General features: G+C 34.2%; 4 protein-coding genes across 5 annotated transcripts; 2 read left to right on the top strand and 2 right to left on the bottom strand.

Moving 5' to 3' along the window:
• Positions 1-2,026: 2,026 nt before the first annotated feature.
• On the bottom strand, positions 2,027-7,023 carry LOC109013124 (phospholipase D alpha 1-like). The gene is made up of 4 exons (XM_018995105.2): positions 6,764-7,023; positions 6,492-6,591; positions 2,766-4,671; positions 2,027-2,651 (listed from the first exon to the last, which is right to left on the bottom strand). Exons 2-4 carry the CDS (start codon positions 6,582-6,584, stop codon positions 2,218-2,220), a joined length of 2,433 nt encoding a protein of 810 aa, XP_018850650.1. The 5' UTR covers positions 6,585-6,591; positions 6,764-7,023; the 3' UTR covers positions 2,027-2,217.
• An 8,159-nt stretch (positions 7,024-15,182) lies between these two features.
• LOC109013127 (DEAD-box ATP-dependent RNA helicase 15) lies at positions 15,183-21,261 on the top strand. 2 transcript variants are annotated; one of them, XM_018995110.2, is made up of 12 exons: positions 15,183-15,406; positions 15,558-15,676; positions 16,607-16,707; positions 17,439-17,611; positions 17,833-18,064; positions 18,228-18,346; positions 18,837-18,893; positions 18,994-19,178; positions 20,209-20,353; positions 20,463-20,546; positions 20,703-20,766; positions 20,944-21,261. In XM_018995110.2, exons 2-12 carry the CDS (start codon positions 15,564-15,566, stop codon positions 20,952-20,954), a joined length of 1,284 nt encoding a protein of 427 aa, XP_018850655.1. In that variant the 5' UTR covers positions 15,183-15,406; positions 15,558-15,563; the 3' UTR covers positions 20,955-21,261. The 2 variants fall into 2 exon arrangements, with proteins under 2 accessions (XP_018850655.1, XP_035548084.1); XM_035692191.1 differs by having other exon boundaries at positions 15,220-15,406; positions 17,305-17,611.
• A 1,496-nt stretch (positions 21,262-22,757) lies between these two features.
• Positions 22,758-24,614, top strand: LOC109005276 (RHOMBOID-like protein 5). Its single transcript, XM_018984121.2, has 5 exons — positions 22,758-23,219; positions 23,522-23,685; positions 23,769-23,932; positions 24,013-24,269; positions 24,398-24,614. The coding sequence occupies exons 1-5, from the start codon at positions 22,933-22,935 to the stop codon at positions 24,456-24,458; spliced, it is 933 nt and encodes a 310-aa protein (XP_018839666.1). The 5' UTR covers positions 22,758-22,932; the 3' UTR covers positions 24,459-24,614.
• A 242-nt stretch (positions 24,615-24,856) lies between these two features.
• On the bottom strand, positions 24,857-27,548 carry LOC108981709 (DCC family protein At1g52590, chloroplastic-like). The gene is made up of 5 exons (XM_035692192.1): positions 27,295-27,548; positions 26,684-26,741; positions 25,665-25,772; positions 25,214-25,306; positions 24,857-25,096 (listed from the first exon to the last, which is right to left on the bottom strand). Exons 1-5 carry the CDS (start codon positions 27,476-27,478, stop codon positions 25,015-25,017), a joined length of 525 nt encoding a protein of 174 aa, XP_035548085.1. The 5' UTR covers positions 27,479-27,548; the 3' UTR covers positions 24,857-25,014.
• Positions 27,549-27,638: the final 90 nt, after the last annotated feature.

The following is a 27,638-nucleotide window of genomic DNA, read 5'->3' as shown; positions in this document are numbered from 1 at the left end:
CAATCTTGACTCTTGCATAATAAGAGGGTAGTCACTAAGGAGAAATCCGAAATCCTCTGTTCTAACTGACATTTTGGTAGTATAGATTCATTAAAGCTAGGTTTATCAAACTGACTTCATATGTTGTAGATGACATGATTAATTAATTTTCATTACCAGTCTGCATGACTTGATTCTTAATTACAAGAACATCAATTTCCAGTAGAGATCCTACTGACTTGGAATTTCCAACTGATAGTAGAGACGTGTAGCCATGATAAATGTACAATTTAGAGATTCATAGAATGGTGCAAACCAAAATGAGTGGCACACATTTGCATCCCCGTCAGATACAGTTCAATTAGCTATATCGTTGATCACATAAACCATTTTTGGCTTCTCCCAACAGATGATCCAAGAGTGAAAAATACTTTAACAGCTCGATACTACACAAAAACAAGGATCTCACCAACAAAGGCAGTTAAACAGTTTTTAATACAGGCAAAAAAAAGCAAGACACCTGAAAGATTTCAGCTAGGCTCTTATGTTTGCTCCCAAGTCCTAAACCCGGCAAACCAATCAGACCATCACCACCCCACTCTGCAGAGCCATGTCCTTTGTCTGACTCAAGCTCAGTTTCGAGTTTCCTCGCATTAAACCCCGGGGGCATAGAAAACAACGAACTACTACTACCATCATCGACTCTATTCCCTTTCCTCCTATCTCCAATCCCACCTAGGACTGAACTCCCCCCTTTCAACCTTTGTGCAAATCTCCAATCCTCCTTTGAAAGCAAAGGAGGTGGAAGCCTCGAATTTAGATTCACATTTGAGTAATAGTATGAAAGATAAGCTGGGTCAGACCTAAGCTCCTCCTCAGACGAAAATCCATTTCCATTCTTAGTCTCAGAAAACTCTGAAAAGGTGCTACCACCTCCACTGCCACTAGCAGCAGCAGAACCACCAAACAACCCACCAACCACACTTAATGAACCCTCCACAGTCGGAGGAGCAGATCCACTTACCACCAGTCGACACTTCCAATGAGGAGAAGGCGGCGAAGACTTGCTAAGTTTCGGGAGGAAGAAAGAAAAGGGCGAAGAAGAGAATGGATTTTTGGGAGAGAAAGAAAATTCAAAGAAGAGAAGGGCGTTTCGGGAGAGAAAGAAAATGGAAGAAGTTAATGGAGTTTCGGGAGAGAGAAAAGGGCGAAGAAGAGAAGAAAAGAAGAAGAAAATGGAGTTTCGGAGAGAAGTTTCTGGAAAAAGAAAGAGAAGGGCGAAGAAGAAAGGAAGAGAAAACTTTCGGGAGAAAGAAAGAGGAAATGTGAGGGTTTCGGGAAGAAGAGTGAGAAAAATCGAGGGAAAGACGAGCGGGAGACAACGAAATGATAAAATATTCATTTGGTCCGTATACAGTAGCTCGTCAAGTCTAGCGAGGGGTGAAGAATCACTATAGCATAAATGTCAAACTTTGGATGTATAGCTAGGCCAATGTGGATGTTTTCTTTTGCTTTTAATTTAAACTTGCATTGGTAGCCTAGCCATTTGCCAATGCTCCAAGAAAGAGATTTATCAATCTCATCATTACATCCATTCGCATTATTTATTATGGATTATTTATTACGAGTAATGATGTATCACAATACTTTATATAATATTTTTATATAATATTTTATAAAACTATCTCTCATTTAAAATATTATTGTGTAAAATATTATATAATGTATTATGTATAAATCATTTTCTTATTTATTATACATCATACTCTATTTCATTATGATAAAAAATATTTAAGAAAATATCATTCAATAATAATAAATATGTCTTATTTTATATAATAAAATAATAATATGGGATCTTACTATTATAACAAGATTTGATTATCAAATTTTAAAATTTATTTTTTAAATTAGATTATACCACTTAAGTGTAAAAACTTTATAATAGTAATACAGTTTTAAAGCTTCAACGTTAGTTAATTAATGATTTATTTTGTTTTTGGTAAAATTGTCGTAAAATCAAACACCCATTTTTGCGCAGAAATAGTAGATAGAATTTGTTTTCGAAATATAACAAAAGGGGAAAAGAACTCATGAGCCAAACAAACAATACTCGTCACTCGTCAGCATCAAACTCACACAGCATTACCACATCTTTACAGCATTACCACATCTTTCTATATATAGGTCCAGTCATAAGCAATACGTACAACTGCGTACAAACAGTGATTAATACCACTAAGTGGTAAGGATTGGAGGCATGTAGTCAGACTTGGCACCCAGAACACGAGCCTTAGTGTCAGGGAAGAACTCAAATCCAGGTAGCTCTGTGACTTCTCCTTCGGAAGCAATCCCGATGGGGTAACGCAGCAGGTGACCGGGTAGATCATGTTCAAGTGTCTCACTTGCATATTGATCCCAATATTTTTCAGCAATCTGGTTCACTTTCTTGATGCACTCCTCGTTTTCTGGATTAAGGAAAGTATCGTCAAGCATGCCAAGGTGCTCATACCACAGTGCCATGCGGAAACCATGGATCTGGCCTCGTGCTGGCTGCCTATTTGCCAGATGATATGGTTGGTACGCCCCCATTGCTATCTCAGAGTCCCTAGAACCGTCCATCGATCTCTGGTTTATGTTGGCAGATCCAACTATTATATATTCATCGTCAACTGCAAAAAATTCATGGGTTATCTTAATGATTTGATATGAACTATTTACATCTAAAATGAATAAGTCCTATGGAGATTGAATGAAATTCGAAGTTGGTGGCATATATGTCTTACCAATCAACATCTTGGCATGTACATAGATCATGAAGCGCCTGGCCTCCTGGGCTCTGATATAATCTGTATCAGGTTCTGGTTTTTCTGAAGGCTCATATTCTCCATGCTTCTTTACCTCCCGATTTCCAAGGCAGAAAAATGTTAAATAGTTCCGAGGATCCTCGTCAATACCCTTGGCTTTGAGAGCCTGAATGACATCTTTATACATCATCTCCATTGTCCTTTTCTGCCAATCTAATATTGCTTGAACTGATCCACTCTCCGGCATACCCTCCGGCCACATTGGGACAACAATATAGACTCTGAACCTCTCCCCTGCTTCAATCTTACTAACAATCTTAAGCGAAAGCTCCTTTGGAATCAGATGCAGAGCACCGATTTCCTCAGGCTTAATACCATCAGCACTCCAGGCAAAGGAGCTTCCGAGGAAATACTGATTTTCGATATAAATGAATTTCTTTGCACGTCGAATGGCATTGATATAAGCATCCTGAATACTTCTATCAATGATATTATCCTTCCCACTAACAAGCCCAGCTCTGGCCGCGTCTTCAGGAGTCTCTGGGAAGCCAAAAGCAGCCCCACCATCAATGGATCTAAACAACTGCACATTCCAAGTCTCATGGTCGTCTGGGAACATAACCGGAGATGGGGTAATAAGAGTACCATCAAGATTAAGATCTCTGAGCTGAACAAGTAAATCTTTACCACCCTGCTTTCTCCACCTCTGCTCAAAATTATATAGGACATCCCAGGCAATGGGTCCTTCAAGTCGGGAGTGTATGTCGTGCCATGGTTCCCTTGGGCCACCTTTTTTGATTGAAGTACCTTCAAAATTTGGCTGATGAAAATCATCATGATGTGCTGTGTCCAAAGTCCTGAAAAGTGAATGAAAGGCAGTGTCATATCTCCCATCACAAAGATCAATACCCCCAACAAAGCTCACAATTCTCCTCTTCTGTGATCCTCCAGAAGGCATCTCACTGTCCACCACCACAATCTTCTGGTGATGAGTGAACATGGTAGAGATCTCTAAATCCTGAATAATGCTCCCACCATCATCCGGATTCCGGGGACACAAGACACAGTGCACCTCAGTATCATGGAAGTAATGTTCTGTTTCTTCATCGTGCGTGGCCATCAGTCCATCCTTTTTTAGTAAACCAACAGAAGTCCTGTCATCCCAAACAAGCATAAGAACCCTAACACCTTCATTTGCCTTTTTCTTGAGCAGCTCACCCAGCATGATGTCACCTCCAGGCTTTGGCCTTCTCGAGTCCCTTACCAGGGAGATTTCAGTATAAACAGACCATCCAGCAATGTAGATCAAGTGCTTTGCATTAGTAATGGCATCAAAAACATCTTCCCAACATCTATGGGGCTCATAAAATGTGCCACCAGCAAGAGGGATTTTAGGAACAAATTTATCTGGTACGTGAGCATCTTGGTACAAAGAAACCCTACAACCTTGTCTCTGCGTGAAGAACGTGTATGGCACCCCAGGAAATTTAGGACTTCTGATACCTCGTGACCAATTACGGTCTTTTGTGACATCAAAATATTGTAGCTTCACATGGATCTTAGAACTTCCATGTATAGGCTTTTTGTCCTCATCCAAGATTTCAACCCATTTATCCACTTCTTCTCCATCCAATATTTCTTCAACTGGCACATATGCTCTTCCAATTAAGGTCGCTCCAATAGGATTATCATCTTTGACAGTGAATACGACATCTGAAGCCATGTGGGCACAGTATATATGAAAAGACTCGTACCACCTGGGGTTCTTATGCTCCTTTTCTATTATTCTTGTCCTCCCAACTCTTGCTTTTCCTAGATCAATAGTTGCATAGAGTTTAGTAACTCCTTTGCCAAAACCAACCGCCTCTTCAAGGCCTTGTGCAATCTACAAAATATCATTTCACCAATGAAATAATATAAATAATATATGACGTACCGATGCCTAGGTTTAATGGGAAGTTAATGGGAAGAAAGTAGGTTTATTTATTTTTCATATATCCTTGAAAGGGAGGGGAGGGGAGGAGAGGAGAAGAGGGGGGCACAATGAAATTGCAATGGGATTTATAAATCAGAAGTCAGAGCACAAGTTAAAAAAGACGTAAATCCAAGTGTTTTCTACCTCAATAAGTGAATGAAAACCCAGTAATTATGATCACTTCAGAACAAATACCACTCAAATAAGCCTTTCGGATCATAAGCCGATGTCAATTATAGATGCACTTTGAAATAAATGGCAACTCTGCAACCAGCTGTTAGTTCCAATTCCATTTATTTCGAAAAAAAAGTAAATATTAGTATTCCCTATGTCCTATAAATGGCGTTTTCTTCGTCTGCTTTAAGGTAGGAGAAAGTTTACACAAATGAAAGCATTTATCTAGTAGCCTCCCATATTATCCTTAAGTTTGAATCTTTTTTTTTTCCATATTTGAGTTTGTATTTATTTTTTCAAAAAAAAAAAGGTTGGACTGTGGTGAAATTTATCGCATTCTTTCTACTGCAAAAGCTATTTTTTATATTTTTATTTCTTGAAATCCTTTAACATCATTAACAAAAATCACCTCACAAATATCACGATTGTCGTTGGCCACCACTGTCTAGGACTCTACTGTCTGATAAATATCCCCATAATAGCAAATCCCAATAAATGCGAGCAACACGTTATGTTAGGGATAATCGAGAATTAAAAAATCTATACATCTTTCATACATCATATTTTTTATTTTTTTTTTCTTTTATAAAAAAATTAATATATAAGTATTAAATAGAAGAATTAAATTAGTTTAAAAATAATAAATTCAAAACAAATTTTAAAAAATTTTAAAAATATGATATGTGGAAGTTGGGAGGTTGTGTAGCATTGCTCATCGAGAATATAACCTTTGGGTCTAGGCTGCCGCCCACCGCTGGGCGTGCCGCCTGCAAAAACTTTCTTTTTTTATTTTTTTAATATATTTAAATATTTTTAAAAATTAAAAAAATACATTAATACATTAAAAATTAAAAATTAAAAATTCTTTTTTTTAATTATTAAGTAAAATAATATTAAAAATAAATAAATATATAAATAGTGAGACAAAATGAAATGTGAAACTAACATTTTCCTATAACCTTTTTCCCCCCAAAACAAATCCACTAATCGCTTTAGTTTTCATAATTCACATGAACAGCCCCATTTATGTAGCCCCATTTATGTATTCTAGTAAACATTAGCAACCCCAAACTTGATGAACACATCTCTTTGGAAGTTGAATTCAATTGTGATCAATTTAAATATTTAATTCTCAAATTAAATTCATCTTAATTTAAAACTTCTTTACACATAAGATCTATAATTTTTTTTTAATTCAACACTTCTTTACACGCAGTACCCATAACTTTTTTCAATTTTTCATAAATATATATAAACTCATTTTAACATCCAAACACATATAAATTCATTTTATATGACCTCACAAAACTCATTTTACCATTTTAATTTATTATTATTCATAAAAAAACTTATCTCAACTCAACACCTAAACTGATCTAAACCCTGTTTGGATATAAAAATAAGTACAAAAGACAAGTCACAAAAACAAGACTCGTCGTGAAGAAGTTATGCTGTTAAATCGCCATGATTGTCTCGGATCCAAGCTGATCATGATATATATTATATACAAACCTTGTATAGAAAAAAATAATGAAAGGAAAATTAAATATATATACCTTGCTGAAAATGTTCTTGCCACCGCCCGTGTGGATTTCGTCCACCTCAAAGATGGTAGCGTGCAGCGTCCCATGTAGCAGAATGTTCGCCATTTCTCACCTGCATATATGCGTGCACCAGAAATCAAAATTAAGAGAAAAAATAATCTCTAGTAATAGAAGATGAGCATATCGAGTATAAGCCTTGGAAATAGAAGGAAGTGATCATGGGATCAGAGTGCAGAGGACCTAAAAGCGTTGAACCCTAGGGGATATTTTAATCGGAGACTTACAGCGGTCGGAGATCGACGTCGTACGGTAGATCAATCAAAGATAAAGAATAGGATTATCTTACAACAATTATGAGTTTACAACTAAGGTAGAGAGAGTTTGGATTCGCGAATTCAAAGAGATATGGAAACTGAGAGAGCAAGAGAATGGTGGGGAGGTGACGGGCCTGAATATATACAACAATCTGAGAGCCAATGTGAAAAGGAGAAGAGAGAGAGATCCACGAAAGCAATGAAGAAGCTACTAAAACAGCTCCCCGTGAGGCGTTGGTGGAGTTGGAAGAGGGTTAATGAAGGGCGGGGTGGCGGACCTATTTGAAAGGATGTATTCTTTTGAAATTTTATATTCATTTATTTCCTTACATGTTTTCCTTTTTAATTATTATATTTTTAATACTTTATATATGGAATAATTGATTGATATAAAAAATAAAAATTAATTATTTGATTATAATATCAAATTAAATAAAAATCTGATATCCATTATCTAGCATATATACTAATACCACATGAAATAATAAATAAATGATTCCAAGGCCCAAGTCAAACTTCAAATTGATTTAATTACATAAAATTAAACTATCTCATCTCATATAATTATTATAATTTTTTTAAATTTTTATATAAAATATAATAAATAATTTAATTTTTTTAAATTTTAAAATAAAAATTATATTATAATAAAATTATATTGTATGATCAAACGACCTTAATATTGGCAAACAATTGAACTTTTCATCCATTTGTGGTTCATTTTGTCTCGTGATTTATCAAGCACATTAACAAAAATCAAAATTCAAATTAAACAGCAGTACAGCATAAAATAAATACCTTTATTGGATTAAATCTATTATCGTTAAACATTATTTTCGGCGGGGAAATTATGATCATTTAGAAACATTCATTACGAAAGTTACTGGTGGGCCCCAACATAATAGTACAAGAGCAATGATACAATGCAGCCTATCTATTATTTGTTTGAATAATGCCACACACTATATTTTTTTATCTTATTTTAATTATATTAAATAATATGTATCATATTTATTATTATTAGATAATAAAAAAATATGTAATAATAATTATTTAATAATAATAAATATATCATATCTTATTTAATAAAATAAAAAATAAGATAATAATACAGTGTGTACAACTTTTCATTTGATTATGACTGGAAGGTTACTTTGTTTCCCATTATTATTAGTGTCTTGTCCTTTTGATATCCATTATCTAGCATATATGCTAATACCACACACCTCGGCATTTTGTGAGGCGTTGGTTCGTTGGCAGCTCACAAGGAAAAAGAGATTTGTCATACCCTCCACGCACACAGCACTACAGTCTACACCCATTTACACACGCTTTCACACGACCGTGGCATTTTGTGAAGCGCTGGTTCGTTGGCAGCTCATAAAGGGAAAGAGATTTGTCATACCGTCCACACACACAGCACTACAGTGACACAGTCTGCAGCCATTTACACACGCTTTCAACTCAAAAAATACCTGTCCACCTTTAATGATTCTTAACTTGAATTTTTGTATGAAGAGTTGGTGGTAGGAAATATTATATGGTATGATTTAATTTATAAAAAATATTAATTTTATTAGTTTAATTTTACTATATAAACTCTGTATATATATGGATGAAACTATAATTATAAATTTAGAAGGGTAGGATACTTTTAGGTCTGAAATAAATAGTTAAAATTAATTTGCCAAAGCTAAGTGCAAATTTTACCTTTTTTTATCACAAAATTTCTACATTGAACTAGCTATAGCTATATATTTTAGTTTTGAGTTACAGTAATTTTTCCCACCTAGCTATATTTGGCTATACACTATTGAAGGACCAAATGAGTTTTTTATTATTTTTTTTCAATTTCCCTCCCTTTCCTTCCCTTTTTGGTAATTTTTCTTGCCAAATTACTTTTCTTTTATGATAAAGTTTCTAATTGAGGGTATATTTATTTTCTATCATTATTAGCTTAATACACAATATAAAAATATAAATAGCAAAAAAAAAAGGTTAGCAAAAATTAATTTGTTGGTTTCAAGAATTGTTGTATAATTTTTTTTTATCAAATATTATTAAAATATATGAAGTATATTTAAAAATATGAAAAAAAAAATTTGTCAAATATTATTAAAATATATAATATAATAATATTATTTTGACTTTAAAATGGCTAGTCCAATGTGGACTTAGATAGTCAAAAGTTAATACAATAGCTAAAATGTAAGATTTTAGCCAAATTTTAGACTTGGCAATGGCTAGTCCATTGCCAATGCTCTTAGTGTCTTGTCCTTTTGATATCCATTATCTAGCATATATGCTAATACCACACACCTCGGCATTTTGTGAGGCGTTGGTTCGTTGGCAGCTCACAAGGAAAAAGAGATTTGTCATACCCTCCACGCACACAGCACTACAGTCTACACCCATTTACACACGCTTTCACACGACCGTGGCATTTTGTGAAGCGCTGGTTCGTTGGCAGCTCATAAAGGGAAAGAGATTTGTCATACCGTCCACACACACAGCACTACAGTGACACAGTCTGCAGCCATTTACACACGCTTTCAACTCAAAAAATACCTGTCCACCTTTAATGATTCTTAACTTGAATTTTTGTATGAAGAGTTGGTGGTAGGAAATATTATATGGTATGATTTAATTTATAAAAAATATTAATTTTATTAGTTTAATTTTACTATATAAACTCTGTATATATATGGATGAAACTATAATTATAAATTTAGAAGGGTAGGATACTTTTAGGTCTGAAATAAATAGTTAAATTGATATTTTTTTAATAATACCTTTAATGAAGTGATAAAAACATGTAAAAAAAAAAAAAAGAAATAAATAAATGAATTTCAAATTTGGATTTTTTTTTCATAAATACTATTAATTTTACATATAAACTCTGTATATGTTGCAATTAAAATGTTAGATTTAGCTATGAAAACAATTTATATAAGAATTAAAAACGGTAATATATATAAAACATAAACTAAGTGTTGGTATTTTTTAATAAATAGAGATTTTGTAACGTTTTTTTTTTTAGTGCTATTACGGTAGCATTAGAAATTGAGAAGGGTCATTAATGTGATTTTATTCCTAATCCGTTAATAGTTTTAATAGTTTTTTTAGTGCTATTACGGTAGCATTAGAAACCGTAGTTTATGTTTGATCATTGGTATTTTAAAGAAAAAATTATGTTTGATCATTGTGGGGTTGAAACGTTTTTTTCAATTAGTTTTTTCACTTTATTTCTTACCGGTTCTGAACTCGTGTTAATTGCTAAGCCGTTTTATTAATATTAATTTGGATGTCTTTATTCTTTTAATTGCCCAGTTTCATCTTCACTTTCCCTACCTCTCAGGAAAAAAAACAAAATCTCACTCAGAGGCCATAGAACTTCAAAGGGTAACTTGCTATTAAAGGAACGGTTGCCAGGGCAAAGTCTGCAAGAGGTTGATCTACGCTTCTCAGCCTTTTGGATCTAAATCCACGGTCTCCCCTTAGAACTGATGACCCAAGAAAACGCTGAAAATTTTGGAAAAGTCCTGGGCAATATTCTGGAGTTCGACCACCATGCCATTTCAGTAAAAAGATTTCTCAGAATTAGGGTGGAAATGGATACATCAAAACCTATTTCAGAAGGTTTCTCCCTACCAAGAATTAACCGAAAACCGGCAGTAATTTCCTTCAAGTATGAACGACTTTCGGAGTTTTGCTTCATTTGTGGTATACTTGGTCATGTATACCAAGCATGCCTTCAAGATCATGGGAGAAACACTGAGTTTCAGTATGGGATAGGACTGCAGGCTGAAGGACAAGACCAAAAAAGACCTATCAGGATTGATGAGCCAGCGAATGAAACTCTCCGTTCGGTTTTTCAAACTCCTATCATGCCTCTAGGGCTCTACCGCCTTTCAGAATAAAGGAGCCCACGAGCAGCATTAATAACATTTCGGTCAACAACCAACCTGTCGTCAATCAATTTAATCATCAACCTGGTTCTAAATGGAAAGGTAAGCAAACTCAGGAAAACAAGAGAGAAGCAACCAAAAATTCAAAAATCCATCAGAGAATGCTTTTCAAGGGCAATGGCTGCGACTTTTCTGAGTTTGTTACTATTCTTCTCCAACCTCCGAGCCAACAGTACAGTGATCTGGAAAGTCCATGCAAAATCTCCCCGATACGTGGCGCCATTCCAGGACAGCAGACAGATCCCTTAAATGGAATTAAAGAAGGCTGCGGCAGTAAGACTATTATTTATGAATGAATGAATCTTGCTTAGACAAAAAAAAAAAAAAGTAATAGATTGTTTACCAATATTTTCTAGGCAGTTGAATTTAATATTTTGATTAGTGAGTAATGCTGGATAAATTATAAATTATGCAAACATTACATATTATTTAAAAATTAATAAATTTATTATTAAAAAATTAATTTTTTATATAAATTCATATTTAGTTATTTTTTTTAAAAAAATATGTGACGTTTATGCATTGTAAATAGAATTTATCATAAAAATATATATAATTAAACTTATACTTAAAAAATAATAATATATACACAATTATTTTTATAATCATATTTTAAAACAAGTACATTTTATAACGGAAAGGGTAGAAGTACGCTAGGATTAGATATGACCGTCGAGACTAACATCACGTTGTTGACCATTATGATTAAGTAATATTATGTATAAATTTTAAATAAACAAAATTTTTATATTCTTTTTATAAAAATGCGGGTCTCATTCAAAATAATTTTTTTACAATAAAATCTACATTTTATAAAAAAAATTATATAAAATTTATCTATTTATAACTTATACAATTATTTCTTATCTGCATTAGCGTGTACTGCGATTGTTACTAAAATAGCAAGGGGAGGATTTACGCGTTGCCGACAAAAGGATCCAACGGCTAACATCACGAAAGAAATCGCCGTCAAGGCCGTTGAAAGTTGGAGGTGTTGTCAAAGGGATAGGATAAGGATGACCCAAGTGTTAAAAACAGTATCGTGCGTGATACGTTGCCAGATGTCTACTCGCCACGTTTCCAGCAGGATTCTGTCGAGATAAAATAAGCAATAAAGATTTCAAAAAAAAAAAAAAAAGGCAATAAAGAAAGAAAAAAAAGCAGATTTAAGGACGGCCTGACTCGTTATTTTAATTTTTGGAAAATGATCGAGCCACCTCTCGCTAGAGTACAGACTCATCGTTGGTTCTAGTTCTAATTTCTATAATGTATTTTTTTACGTGTTTTTTTTATAATTATTTTTATATAAATTTTTATAATAATTTTAAATATTTAAAAATAAATAAAAAATATTATAATATTATTAAAAAATATTTCTTAAATCATGAAGTAAAAAAAAATTATTTTTTTATTTTATTTCGTAATTAAGGAAATATTTTTTAATAATTTTTTTTACTTCATGATTAAGGAAATATTTTTTAATAATATTCTAAATTTATTTTATTTTTAAAAAAATTTTAAAAATATTAAAAAATATTTTTATAAAAAGTAATTATAAAAAAACACATAAAAAAATATATTCTAAGCTAGCGGTAGCTCTAGCATTACTCTTAATTTTTACTCTCTGATTTTACTTGCACCTTTAGGTAGGTTTTCCGGTCTGGCCGAATTAGGTTTCATTGCTATACATAGGCTTGGTTTTTAAAGTGAAAACATTTCATTTCATTTTATTTAATCTCATTATTATAATTTTTTAAAATTTTTATATAAAATATAATAAATAATTTAATTTTTTAAAATTTTAAATAAATAATAATATTAAAAAATAATATTTTATTCAATTTTTATCTAAAACCATATCATTTTATCTCATTATCCAAACCGTATCTAAGCTTTTAAACTAAAGGTGAAAACTGACGGTTCCAGATTTGGTTTCAATTCAAAATCGAAACCAAATCGACAACTTATAGACATGTATAAAATCAGTTGAAACCGGCTGGTAAAAAGAGAGAAAATCAGCAACGTTAGTTTCAGTGTGATCTAGATCGATCGTTGGTGTCGCAATGAAACGGAAAGTCGACTATTTCGACATTACGAATGCTTTGAAACTGAGATATGGTTCAGCGTGGTGAGACAATGAGATGATTCAAGGTCACGATGAGAGAAAGAAATCTGTGACAGATGGCAAAGAGAGAAAGATGCGCCACTGCGTGAGAGAGGAGAGAGAGTGAGAATTGGGAGAAGAATAATAAGAATGAAAGATGGGTATTAAACCCTAAATTGAAATGACGTTGTTTGGTGTATAAACGATGTCGTTTCTATTTTTTTTCCTAAATAATAAGCATAAAACGACGTCGTTTCACTTAATCGAAATGATTTTGTTTTACCTAATATTTGCATATATATATATTATATTTAATCGGCCGGTTCGATGGTTTGAACCAAGTTCAAACTGATACCTATTTAAACCGCATAATCGACTGACGTTAGTTTCAACTTATTTATATCGCCAGCCGACTGGTTCTCTACAAGTTTTGGCCGGTTCCATACTCCGATAGTTAGTTTTCATCCGTTTCGACCGGTTTGACTAATTTTTGTACACCCCTACTTTAAACAATACTACTAATAAAAATATTAAACTTGATTGAATCAATGGTCGACAATGATTGAAAGTAATTTAATACGAACATTAATCCTAAGAAAGTATTTATACTATACTATTAACATAATTATTTTGATTTGACTCTTTTGTTCTGTATTTTGGGTTGTCGCAAATTTTGTAAAATCTTGAATATAAGTTGAAACAAGGATACACATACATACATACGTAATTTTTTTCACGTTTATACGTTATTTTATAAAAACGTAAATATGATTATATAAAAATTGTTAGTATGTATATTATTTTCCATTATAATTGTGCTATTCCTATCCTTCGATTTGGCACACATATACACGTTGCGAATGTGATCGTTAGATTAACGTTTGCCATGTCAGCTAAAAACTACGTGAATGGTAATAAACTTGTTGGGACACTTGGAGTGTCTGACTTACGTGAATAGTAATAAATTGTTTCGAATTAAAATATTTTATTAAATTTTAAAAAATTAGAGAGAAAAAATTAAAAAAATATATTATAATTTTTTTTTAAAATTGAATATAATCTTTTAATGTTATTTTTATTTTGAAATTTGAAAAAATTATATTTATTTTTTATATTTTGTTTTAATATTTTTAAAAGTTTGATTATTTTTGTGTTTAGATAATGATTAGGTAATAATTATATAAAAAGTTAAATATTTGAATAGTAAAAGTGTTTCATCTCATCTCGTCTCTTCTCATTATTATAATTTTTTTAAATTTTCATATAAAATATAATAAACAATTTAATTTTTTCAAATCTCAAAATAATAATAATATTAAAAAATAGAGTTAGTCTACACAAAGTTACCAAATGGTGATTGCTCATGCAAACTTATACATTTATGTTAAAAAAAATTTTAAAATTACAATAATCTCCTTTTTAAAATAATATTTGTTTCCATTTAACCCTATTCATCAATGAGACTGTACATGCAGTCCCTCACTCAAGATTACAAATATAATTTCTTTAAAAATAATATTATAATAATATTTTATTTAATTTTCATATTTTATTTCAACTTATTTTATCTTAACTTATTATTTAAATAGTACGTAAAAAAATATTTTATGTTTAATGATATTTGAAAATAAAATTATAAAAAATTTAGATAACCTCATGCCTCATCTATCCAAACTTCCCCTCATCAATGTCATCATTGATTTAGGTGCTAATAATCTAGGATTTTACAATTAGTCGTGGGCTATGAATAAGATGACTTCCGACCTTTAATAGCTCATAAAGGGTTCGAGTGCATTCATGGACTTGGGCCAAGCCCATCCTCTTGGTTATTAATAGAGCTTACAGAAAACAATGCCCATGATTTCTTGCGTTTGTAGTTGTACTCCTCCGTCGACGTCTTCTCCCAACTTGAGCTGTTCTTTCATCAATATTGAAGATGAGTAATGGTATTTATCATTTAAATTTTTATTATTTTTTTATTATTTTATAATGTGATATTAGATAATTAAAAATTATTTTTTATTTTTTATTTATGAATTTATTATTTAATACAACATCCTAAAATGAAGAGAAAATGATAAAAAAATTTAAAATACAACATCCTAAAATAAAGAGAAAAAATTTATTATTTAATATAACATCTTAAAATGAAGAGAAAATGATAAATAAATAATAAATAATTTTTTTTTGAAAGGATATACGAGAAATTTGTGTCAATTAAAAAGTAAACAAAAAGTACAGGTTAAAAGAATGCGATATTTTGTGTGCAAACTGCAAAGGCAATAAGAGGGAAAGAAAGGACAATTTCGTCAAATTTGCCAATCCCTATAGCCTATATGATAATATCTTCTCCACTCTTATCCAACCTAGTCTTTCTCTCCGTCTCTCCAAAACCCTAGATCCTGGTCCCTCCCTGCCTCTGTCTCGGGAATTTTCATTGTTTTTTGTTGTTTAATTTTACAGACGCTTCAGCCACTCTCGGTGTCGGAAACCATAATACACACGCACTCTCTTTCTCTCTCTCCCCGATAGAGCTGAAAGGTTAGCAAAGACAAACTATCAAATCTTCCTCCATAGCTAATTTTCTATACCTGCTAATCTATAGATATTTGTCCCAAAAACAAGAAGGAAGCAACACTAGCCTAATTTTCTATATATTTGATTCGTCTTTTTTTCCCCTTTTTGTGTGTAGAGGAAGATGGGTGAAGTCAAGGACAACGACTACGAAGAAGAGCTCGTCGACTTCGAAGATGATGACCCTAAGGCCCCCGACTCCGCCTCAGCTAGACCCGCAGCTGATTCCGTCAAGAAGTCAGTCTCTCTCTCTATGTCCCTCTTAGTGATTTGTTTTCTGTGTTTGTAAAGAGACTTGAAGAGTAATAGATTGGAAAAATTGGTTTAATCTCTTATCGAGGAAAGCCATGCCTTCGTATATTCATAACATTTGTGAACTAGAGATTAAGTCAAATAAGCTACAGTTATTTATCAAACTAATGAAGCGGATTATAACATACCTCCAGATAAGGATAAGGCCAAGGCTAAGAAGCATGGTGATAAAGATGAAAACAATTAAAAGGAACAAATTGATAGTGATCTGATGGGTTATTACTTGAAAGAATGAAATAGAATTTCTGCGGGTTGTGTTTTTGTAGTATTCTTTTCCATTTCAAATATGAAAAACCCCACCGGACTTGATCATGTAATGGAGTAAGCCTTAGCAAGTGTGGCTGTTTTGATTACGGAATCTTCCATTTAATGAAAAGTGAAAAACCAAATAGTGAGGGGCCGTGCTCTGTAGTCTGGTTTAAGGTAGGACGGGATTGAGATGTTTTGGTCTGGTCAGGATATGTCGTCACACTTGCCCAAAACATGCTTTTAGAAGTTTTGGACTCTTAGCTGATGTGCTGACTTTAATCATTTATTCATTGTTGTCTGGCGATTAGGTTTACAGGACCATCTGGCTGTTGCAGCTGTTCTCTGGCTGTCAATTTTTTATTAAAATTAGTATTTATATATTTTAATTTTATTCGGTTAGTTTCATGTGCATGTTGTTTAAGTACTCGGTTCTGTGATTTTATTATGTTGGACAGTTAAATTTGGTGTGAGAACCTCCACATACATAATTTATTTTAAGAAAGATATTGTATTTCTAGACTTTTTTTTTTCATCTAAATTTTTTGGACTAAGTTGTCAACTTCAATTTTCTCATCTGCTGGATATACTTTTCTTTTTCTGGTGTAGGGGCTATGTTGGGATTCATAGTTCGGGATTTAGAGACTTCCTGTTGAAACCAGAGCTTCTTCGAGCCATTGTGGATTCGGGATTTGAACATCCATCAGAAGGCAAGTTCTAATCAATTTTTTTCGTTATATCTCAGTGGGTAACAATATGCTTGCTGAATTGTTGAAATTTGGAAGTTCCAACATGTTTTTTCAGGAGAAATGGGATGCTTGTTGATTTTAAAATCTCATAAATTTTCTTCAAATTTGGCTTTTGCTTTTATAGTCTTGCACTCATGCTATGTTTCATTTTGTTGGTTTCTTGCCTCTTTTTCTTTTAGTTTGGAAAATCTTCTTGGTCTAATTTTGCTGTTTCTGTCCACGGTGGCTGATTTGGGTACTAATTCTAGTTTTGGCCTATCTTACTTATAAAAAAAAAAAAAAAAATTGGCCTATCTTGATCAAGTACCATGCATTCTATTCTGTCCAGATGTGTCTTGGGCCTTCCCTGGGTCGTTATGTAACTTATTTGTGATACTTGATGTTTGTGATGGCATCTGACTTGCTATTTCGTTGATAGTGCTGATTTGGATTGGTCATATGACTCAAGAATTGACATGTTTTGGTTGCTTACATGCTTGCCGCATCCTGTCCAATCCTGCATATTATTTGTGCTGGCCTGTCTTTGATATTTTTTCTTCTACTCTATATCTTTTGCAGGTAATTACTACTGCCATATTCATGATTTGGGCCAGAAAACTGGTTTGATAAACCTTTCCATTAAAAGGACCTGGACAGTCATTTATACTTAACTGAGGATTCGTCTGCTGCAATTTTGTTTGGTTCTTCAATAGTGCAACATGAGTGCATCCCTCAAGCTATCCTAGGAATGGATGTCATCTGTCAAGCAAAATCTGGTATGGGGAAAACTGCTGTCTTTGTCCTATCAACTCTTCAGCAGATTGAACCTGTTGCTGGTCAAGTGGCGGCTCTTGTTCTTTGCCACACAAGAGAACTAGCTTACCAGGTTGGTCCAATGTTTGTTATAGTAGATTAATTCCCTGTGGTGGTGCTATAGTCTCCAAAAATGATAATTTGCACTTGTATGTGTCTCAATGTTGGAATTTAGTCAGATTTTCCATGTGTATTTGCATTTCCTAAAAACATTGTAAGTTTGATATTTTACAGAATTTTACTTATAAAAAAAATCCTGTTAACATTCTTCTTTTGTTCTTTTAACTTCTACAGATTTGTCATGAATTTGAGAGGTTCAGTACATATTTACCTGACATCAGGGTTGCTGTCTTCTACGGTGGTGTCAATATCAAGAGTCACAAGGATATGCTAAAAAATGAATGTCCTCATGTTGTTGTTGGAACACCTGGACGAATATTGGCTCTAGGAAGGGATAAAGATCTTGGATTAAAGAATGTGAGGCATTTTGTTCTTGATGAGTGTGATAAAATGCTAGAATCACTTGGTATGACTATCTTCTTATTCTTCTTCATCCTTTACCTTGTTTACGTATTCCTAAAGCTGAATTTTGCAATTATCTTGTTTCATTTACTGTATTCTTATGAAGTTAACTGGATATTTTCTTATGTTAAGTTATTTTGTTCTCCTTGTGTTTGTTTCTTTTATAGACATGAGGAGAGATGTGCAGGAAATCTTCAAGATGACTCCTCATGACAAGCAAGTGATGATGTTTTCAGCAACTCTAAGTAAAGAGATCCGTCCTGTTTGCAAAAAATTTATGCAAGAGGTAGTGTTATGCCACTTTTTCTTGGTTGCAATGAGAATGCACATTTTTGATATGATTGTTTTCAATGTCATTGCTTTGCTCGTTTTATATCAGTTGTGCAGTTGTGGCATAGCATCCAATTTGCCTGCAAGGCAGTCAAGGCTGGAACTTGTAGTATTTGCAATTAGTTTAAAAATTTGTTTTTCCTAGTTTGCACTTTTTTCCTTGGGTGTGACCCAATCCTTGAAATTTTGGCCATGTATTTTAGTGATGGTGTTCGTGGGGCCCAAGTGAGGATATTGGTTCATTCTAATATTACTGGGTAGTAGTTGGACGTTGCTGGTATTTCAGGCATGCAGAAGTCAATATATATCAGGGTCCAGAACGATTGATTTCTCGGGTGGTTGCTGTTCCTTTATTTTAAATGTTTCACCCCCAACTCCATCGGTGTTGAGTTCTGCTTTCGGGAGAATTGGTATATTGACACAAATTAAATGGATGTCATTTTCAGCCAATGGAAATTTATGTTGATGATGAGACAAAATTGACTCTTCATGGTCTTGTACAGGTATCTGTAAAACATTGTTGCAATCTTTCTTTTTGCCAATTGACTTTTCGTTGCTTGTTCAAATAATGCCTGCCTTCATTTTAACTCAATCTCCGTGCAGCACTACATTTTATTGAAAGAGGCAGAGAAAAACCGCAAATTGAATGATCTTCTTGATGCATTGGACTTCAATCAAGTTGTTATTTTTGTCAAAAGTGTTCACAGAGCAGCTGAGCTGAACAAGTTACTTGAGGAGTGTAACTTCCCCTCTATTTGCATCCATTCAGGAATGGCTCAGGAGGAAAGGTATGTATTCTGTTGCTTGTATTCAGTTGGCATGTAATGTATATGCTAAGTTATGCTCACTAGCTAGTCTCAATTTTCTCAATGCTTGGAATGTTGCTTGTATTTATCTAATATTGGGTAGAAGCTTCTGTATCTTCAGGCGGTGAGGCTGATTTTGGTTTTGCTTTATTACTGGGTTGTGGGAGTCTTGAAAATGGTTGCATGGCACCATATTCTTTTAACTTTGTGAGATCTATTTGGACTTAACGTGTAAAATTAACAATACAAGTAGGGAAGAAAGTCTACAACCTAGTGATGACAGTACAGGGCAGGGATAACATGGAAGCATTTTGATAATATTTAGGACTAAATTGGCTCAATCAACAGATTGGGATGAAATTTAAACCTGACGTATATAAGGGACCAAAATGGTATTTTAGCCCTTTTTTTAAGAGGTTGGCAATCTGGTAATGGTCCATGCCAAGCTTTGGATTACCAATCTGGTATTTGGGATCTGGGGCCAACAAGTGGATTGGTTGAGGGCCGTTGCAGTGGGCAATGGGTGATCTGGACAAGGGATTTATGTTTGGGTGGGTTAGAGATGCGAGGAAGAGATATGCCTGTTCTGGTGGCTGGGTGATGCTTACTAGGAGGGTGTTGATCAAATCTGTATTGGTCAGTTTTTTTATACTCACCACTGAGTCCCAACCCGATGATGTCAGTTTTCCCAGTCCCATCTAATGTAATACTCTATAAATGCTTCCTTGCCATATGTTTTTGTTTCTTTTGTAAGTAGAATGCTTAATGATCAGGTGTTTAGCCTCGAGAATTTAGATTTCATATGAATATAGCTAGAAATGGATAATGAAAGTGACAAACTTTTTGCTTATTAGCAGAGTGACTAGTTTTCTTGGTGGTTGAGAGAAATGATCTTACAGGGATATTTGAATTTACTCTCTTATCTCTTTGCTTAATGGAGTGGGTAGTTTAGTTGGTGGATACTCATCAAAATTGTTTAGTTGGTGGCTGATTCTGTATTGGTTTTCTTCAGGTTGAAACGTTACAAGAATTTCAAGGAGGGGCAATCAAGAATTCTTGCGGCAACAGACTTAGTAGGAAGGGGGATTGATATAGAGCGTGTTAACATTGTTATCAACTATGATATGCCAGATTCTGCTGATACATACCTGCACAGGGTACTTATTTTATTTAAGACCTCAAATAATCTGTAAATGGTTTGTAATTATTCACTAGTTTTTACTGAATTTGCTTCCTTTGTCGCCTGGGGTTGACATAACTCCACAGGTGGGCAGGGCTGGCAGGTTTGGTACCAAGGGGCTTGCAATCACATTTGTCTCATCTGCAGCTGACTCAGATGTTCTTAATCAGGTAATTTAGACATTTCAAATTAATGCGCTCATAATTTTTCGTTCATGTTGTTATTCCCTTAGATCCGTTGTTATTCCCTTAGATCCCATCATTTACCCTTCTTGTTGTTTATTATGCTTGGCCATTAATGTCATACTTCACATTGTTGTTTTTCAGGTTCAGTCGAGGTTTGAGGTGGACATAAAGGAGCTTCCCGAGCAAATTGATACTTCAACTTACAGTAAGATAACCTCTTTGACCAAAAAGATTGATAAAATAGCTTTATTAATTATAACAAGTAATTATGTCAATCTTGCAGAGTTGGGGATTGGATTATATTCAAAGGACCCTGTAACTGCTAATTTGATTCCTTATGTTTTGGTTTCTGAAATTTTTACCCATCTCGTTTTGTATGCAGTGCCATCATGAGGGATTGGTTTATGGTGGGGAACAGACCTGTATGCAATAGTGTTGCCGATGATGGATGTCAGCGGGCAGTTGTGTTAGTGACAGTACTGTTGTTTTTAATGTAGAATCTTGAGATTATTCGGCGAAGGATTAGAAGAATTATTCTGATATTGTACTCCCGTGTTTTGACGCTTGTAATTCTGGGCCTAGCTTTACTTGCTTAAATAGGACTTTATGCTATCGGTACTAAATAACTAATTTTATTAGATGTTTACTTAAATCTTAAACTAATTTATTAGATGTTGGGTTTTTTTTGGTTGTTTTTGTTTAAGTTATTTTTATCCCCCAAGTTATATTTATCCCCCGTGTTTGGTATTACATGGCCTCTACTGTACAATTGTGTTTTTGTTCAGCAGTTAGTATCATTTGTGTGTATTTCAGACATATTATACACAGCATCTACGTGCAGCATACACTTAAACATCAATTATAATAAGAGATGTGCTACAGCAATAGGAATTACAGAAATGTAATCTTATAAATTGACGTGATTTTATATGATTCGTTAGACTTGTTTTACAATTAAAGTAATTTTACAATCTGGCAAATCATGTCAAGTCTTATTGGTTTGTGAGATTATTTTTGTGTAATCTCATATTGATTAATTTCTCTTGTAATAATGACTAATGAAGTTGCACATGTTTCTATTAAATCCTCGTTAGTGGTTTTAAGAAATTAAATCTTGACCTTATTATCTTCAGGGTCCATACAGTAGTACCTAATCTTCGTATCTGGCGTCAATAACGTTTGAAATCTTAATGATAGAATAAATTATGATTTTCATTCAAACTCGGGGTTGGATGACAGATGAATATTTCATAATTTGCTTATTGTATTGTTAAAATGGTGATAATTTGAGGGAGAAAAGTGACTTTGTGGTGCAGTTGTTGGCACTTCTATTCTAGGCCCCTTTCCGGCTGCTGCATCACTCCCAATAAAAGTTTTAATGTGTTTGGATGTTGAAGTGAGTTGAGTTGAGTTGAGTTGAAATGATAAAATATTGTTAGAATATTATTTTTTAATATTATTATTATTTTAGAATTTGAAAAAGTTAAATTGCTTATTATATTTTGTATTGAAATTTAAAAAATTGTAATAATAAATTGAAATGAATTAAAATGAGTTTGAGATCCAAACTTGTAATGAAAAAGTTGTAATGATATCTTGATCTGAGTGATCTTATGTCTTTGACATTTTCAAAATGCATTTAACATCTTTGATACTGATGGAATTAGTGATATTTTCGGTTCTTGCTTTAAATGGCTTCCACCGTAGGTCTATTTGTTATGAAAAATGGTATTTGTAATTATAAAATGGGTAAATATCATGCATTTTTTTTTTAAATGTAAGTAAATATAAAATCTATATAAAAAAAATTAATTTTTTAATAATAGATTTCAATCTTTTTTAAAAAAAATGCACGACACTTACACTACTCATAATTATATATAATATTACTCAATAATATATCTAAACAATGGTGATAGTTACCAAAAAGAAAATAACATAATAAAATATCTTCGTAGGAATCAAAAAAATAATTTGTTAAAGGGTTAAATACTTGACTGATGGTTGCCATTAATTTCGGAGAGACATGCTAAAGATGTAGATCCTACTATATTTAACATTCTTCTACAAAGGTTCTAAATGATATAAGATTGTAAATTTCACATAGTATTTAATGTCGTGTTTTTCTCTCTCTCTTTTAAAATCGAATATTTTATTTCAGTCAGAGAATTGAAGATTCCCTCAATTTTAAAAACCTATTCACAGCAAAAAAGTACCTAACCTAACTGCCAACCCAACAAAGACCCATTCCTTGCCACCCAAGGCTTATTTCTCTCCCCGCGTCCTACCTTCTAATAATGGTCTACAGACGAAGCTCTAACGGCTGCACATAGGCGTCGGTGTGGTGTGCACTCTCCTCACCGTTGCCTGTATGGCGAAGAGGCCTCCATCGCCATGTGACATTGAGGCGGGACCTCGAGGAACTCGGCCACCTCTACCACCATCGCCACATTTTCAACCTCCAACCCCTAAGACATGGCTCTCGTGGCTTGTGCCTCTCATTTTTGCGGCCAATATCATGATGTTCGTGTACACCATGTACGTGAATGATTGCCCGGCAACAACCGGAGAGGAGGAGTGTCTGCTGTCTGCGTACTTGGGGAGATTGTCTTTCCAGCCCTTCACGGAGAACATGCTCCTTGGCCCTTCCATTACCACGTAAGACGACGTCTATTTAATTCGGCTTTGGTTTCTTAACCTTCTTAAAAGACTTCTGAATTGCAAACACCCCCACCCCCAACAAAATATCTTTATTATTTTGTGTTAATGTACATCCTTCATTTGATGCATTTCAATTTATTCAAACATGTAAAATAGATCCTTTCACAAAACTGAACATTGAAAAAGCCTGTTCAAAATAATTATATATTCATGTCAAGCATCGCCCCTTGCTAGGGGCGGACATTTGTTATATCTGTTAGTGTTGAAGATCATCCATATTCTTAAACTTGATTATACAGGCTAATAAAACTCGGAGGTCTTCAGAAGAAACTAGTGGTGGAGGAAGGTGAAGGATGGCGCCTCTTGTCCTGCATGTGGCTTCATGCCGGAGTTATCCATTTAGTTGCTAATATGTTGAGTCTTCTATTTATAGGAATCCGGCTTGAGCAGGAATTTGGATTTGGTAAGAACCTTGATATGGGGTTACGCCTAATCTGTTTTGGTATTCTCAATCTTCGCTAATTTTCTCTCTCTTGGATTTGGCAGTGAGAGTAGGAATCTTGTACTTGCTTTCTGGTTTTGGTGGAAGCTTGCTATCTGCTCTTAATTCTAAAACATCAATATCAGTGGGCGCATCTGGTGCTCTTTTCGGGCTGTTGGGAGGTGTGCTTTCTGAGCTTCTCACTAACTGGACAATCTATGAAAACAAGGTAAGAGACTCAAAGCTAAGGTTCAAACTGTAAGCAACAATAAGGCTACTAGTTCGTCGTCCTGATACCTAATTATACAGTTGGCAGCACTTCTAACTCTGGTGCTCATCATTTCCCTCAATTTGGCCGTTGGGTTTCTGCCTCGCGTAGACAATTCAGCTCATATCGGAGGATTCCTGTCGGGATTTCTCCTCGGCTTCATTCTTTTAGTCCGTCCTCAATTTGGATATGTAAGCCCCAAACACATTCCCCCAGGATATGATATAAAGCGCAAACCCAGGCACAAGACCTATCAGTACCTGTTGTGGGTGACGGCTTTGATCATCTTAATTTTTGGGTAATTTACTAGAAATTTTCCTTCTTTATGAACTTTTAGATTAGTGCAGTTATCCAATATGGAAACGATCCAATCTCAGCTAACCTCTTTCTTTTTCTTATGTTTTTCTCTTCCCCTATATTTGGCAGCTTTGCATATGGCAGTGTCAAGCTATATAATGGCGAGACCCCGTATATTGTGCCTATCTAAAGCATCAATGATCAGCTGGATGGTTTTGCCAAACTAACTGCATATTCTTCAAGCTTTTGGAAGTATAACACCAAAAACTTCCCTCCTATCTATGCATATACGAGAATCTGAATATCACGCGCGTAGATATGTGATTGAGCACCTTCTGTTTCTTTACTGAGGACATTATGATGAGATTTTTTTTTTTGATAAATAACATTATGATGAGATTTCATCTTTTGGTTTGTTTCTTTCCTTTATCTTTAAATAACCCTGCACGCAGTAACCTCCGATAAGTTAACGTACACATCTGATCTTTCATAGCTTTTTGAAACTTTGCCTTGCTTGGTAAAAGGGGTAGAACAAGAGATACAGCTAAAAGCTTGAAATATGAGAAGAAAAAGAAATTCAACCACACGAATCAAGAACAGGATTATACACAAGTTTTTTATTCATAAACATGAATATACCTTCATTCTATTCAGACAAAACATACAATGGTTAACCTCCTGGGGGAATATTATTTCTGGACTCTACAATATATAGAACATAGGCTAAGTACAATGAATTTAGCTGTTTATATCTCACAGGATTCTGAGCGGCCGAAAAATGTGTAACGGTTGTCTGCCACGTTATCGTATGCAAAATCCCTTATGAACCTGCAGTCATCCATGGCAATGGATAAATAACAGAGTTACAGAGCAGCTCTGACTGTTTCCCTTAGCTTCAAATCTGAAGTCCGAATCTATAACAGAAACTGGAAAGGCGGTACTTACAGCGGCACAAAGTGTAGAACAAATGCTAACTGGGGAAATGGTATATCTATGTAATCCATTATCTTCAGCACAGCTTCTGACTTTATGTATGATCTGAAATCCACCATGGTTTCTCAATTTCTTCAGATGACATCTCTAGGGCCATCTTCTACGGTATTTTAGTATAAGCAAAATTGTTGAACCATTAAAGTAGCTGGTCTACATAATAACATCTTTTCACAAGAAAAAACTTTGTGGAATCCATTTGGTTGATGAGAAGCATGGAAAGTGAAGAAAATTTGGATTGTCCCTCGGTTAGGAATTGTTAAATGTAGAAATTTCACTTTTCTGTCCATCTTCTTCTCAACCAAATGAACTGCTATGGAATATTTGATGATTGGTAATCAAATTTGGTCAGCTACGCTTGGTTATTGATCACAATTGAAGTTAATAGAACCTATGATATACAAACCTATCCTTTTCAACAAGTACAACACTGGAGATATCATCAGGAGCCCTCCCTGACCTCCTAAGTAATTTTTTGCCTGCATCGCTTTGGAGAGGTTCGAACCTGATTCTCCTGCCAATATTCAGAGAAAAAAAAGAGATCAAACAAACAGGTTTTTAGTTGTAAAATTGAACCTAAAATGTGGTGGGGAATCCCTATTCATGAAAAATAAGAAAGTGCACCATCAATACACACTTTTTTTTCCTCATGGGAAAGCCATTCTCCATGTATCATTTCAGTAGAACTCATATTATATCATTACATCTCTAACAAGAATTTACTTTTAAATAGTTTCAGAGATAAATTAGTTAACGTCCACTACAGCCAAGTTTAGCTTCTTAACTCCACATCTTAAATGCAAAGTATAACAGCTCGTGATAATCTCTACGGCATCAGACCTCCTTTATCATCTCTATTTGATTGTCAAGACCACCAATCATGTCATGTGAAGAGTCTAAATTTTCAACTTTCATCAGATTTACCAGCAGATTTATTTTAGCAAGCAATATCACGAGTAGCACATAAGTTCAATTATAGCAACTCTGGTTAATGGGCGATTTTTTTTTTTTTTAAAGAAAAGTTAATGTTCTTGTTAGTACGCATATCATACTTTCCTTAGGGATGAACTTAACCAAGACATTGGGATGAAACTTAGTATAACAAAATCTCGTAGCAAGGTCATTGCAAAGGACAAATAACTTCATAATAGGATGATTCGAAACATTTGGCATGAAGTGTTCCTTCCTAATTTCCTAAAAAAGTTCGTGTTCCACCGAACATCACAAGTAAAGTGGTTCCTTTTTCGATCTCTTCATACCTCACTAATGTTCTTAACATATATATAACGCCACTTCAAAAATAGAATTCACTGCTTGCCCCTAAATATATTACATGTTATGAGCCATAAGACCAAATTTCGTGAGTAAATGATGAATTGAAAAATCTGAGCAACTGTTAGAATTTCAAAGACGATCGAGGCTTACCTATTTCGATCATTTTCACGCACAAACCTCACACCTCCGTTACACAAGTTGCATACACCTGCCAAATACAAATTTAGCAAACAAGTTTAATTGCTGTATACATCAATCAAACGAAAAACTGGGCAGAATCATTTGTGCTATTGGCAGCAATTTCCCAATAACTCAACCTATTTGAACTCGGGAAAATAAATCACATAAGAATTTCGTGATATATAAAAGCTATAACAAAATTTACGTTTCCATTCATTCTATGCGTGCGTCTGCAGAGCTTACTTACTCCAAGTTATCGGTCAAACATAAGCCTAATCATTGATTTGGCAAAAGCCCTTGTATTCTTTATTCCTGGACTATATAAACTACTCACAGTTTTTAGTTCATTGGAAGGAGCCACTTCCAACCGTTCAGCTCCATCTATAAGGTCAACAACACATAGAAAAACAAAACAACTAAAATTTTCTGGTACATAGTGTTCCCAAAGGTTGCGTTTTTTTCCCTTTCCATCAACACTCATGGAATCAAAGTAAACCCAAAAGTAATTTCATGGTAGAAAACGATGTGCAAAAAAAGGGTTATGCAAGCACGCCGGTAGAGTATGGTTCAATGAGCCATACCATCAAACAACATGATGGGCCTCGCGTCTTGTTCGAAAAAGCTCGAAGTTGCTTCAACCCAGTCCACGGCATGACCTCCAGGAGGGGATAGAGTAGCGAACGTAGTGATTCTATGTCTAATGGGTGCAGGGCGCGACGCGCATAATCGAGCGCACCCACCGGGAGCCAGTAGGGTTAGAGCCATGACGGCAGGAGTGTTCACCAACAAGCTGTAGGCTTCAGCTACTGAAATAAACAGCGAAAAGCAGAATTAAAAGATAATTGCATCATTTACCAGAGCGTTTCTTGAAATGCTGAGTTGATGACGTGGCTCCATTGTTTTGGTGTCACGTGTAGATTCAAAA

This window comes from Juglans regia, chromosome 7 (genome assembly GCF_001411555.2).
Source record: "Juglans regia cultivar Chandler chromosome 7, Walnut 2.0, whole genome shotgun sequence".
Taxonomy (NCBI): Eukaryota; Viridiplantae; Streptophyta; class Magnoliopsida; order Fagales; family Juglandaceae; genus Juglans; species Juglans regia.
Note: the sequence above shows the minus strand (reverse complement) of the source record. Positions and strands in the feature narration are given on the sequence as shown.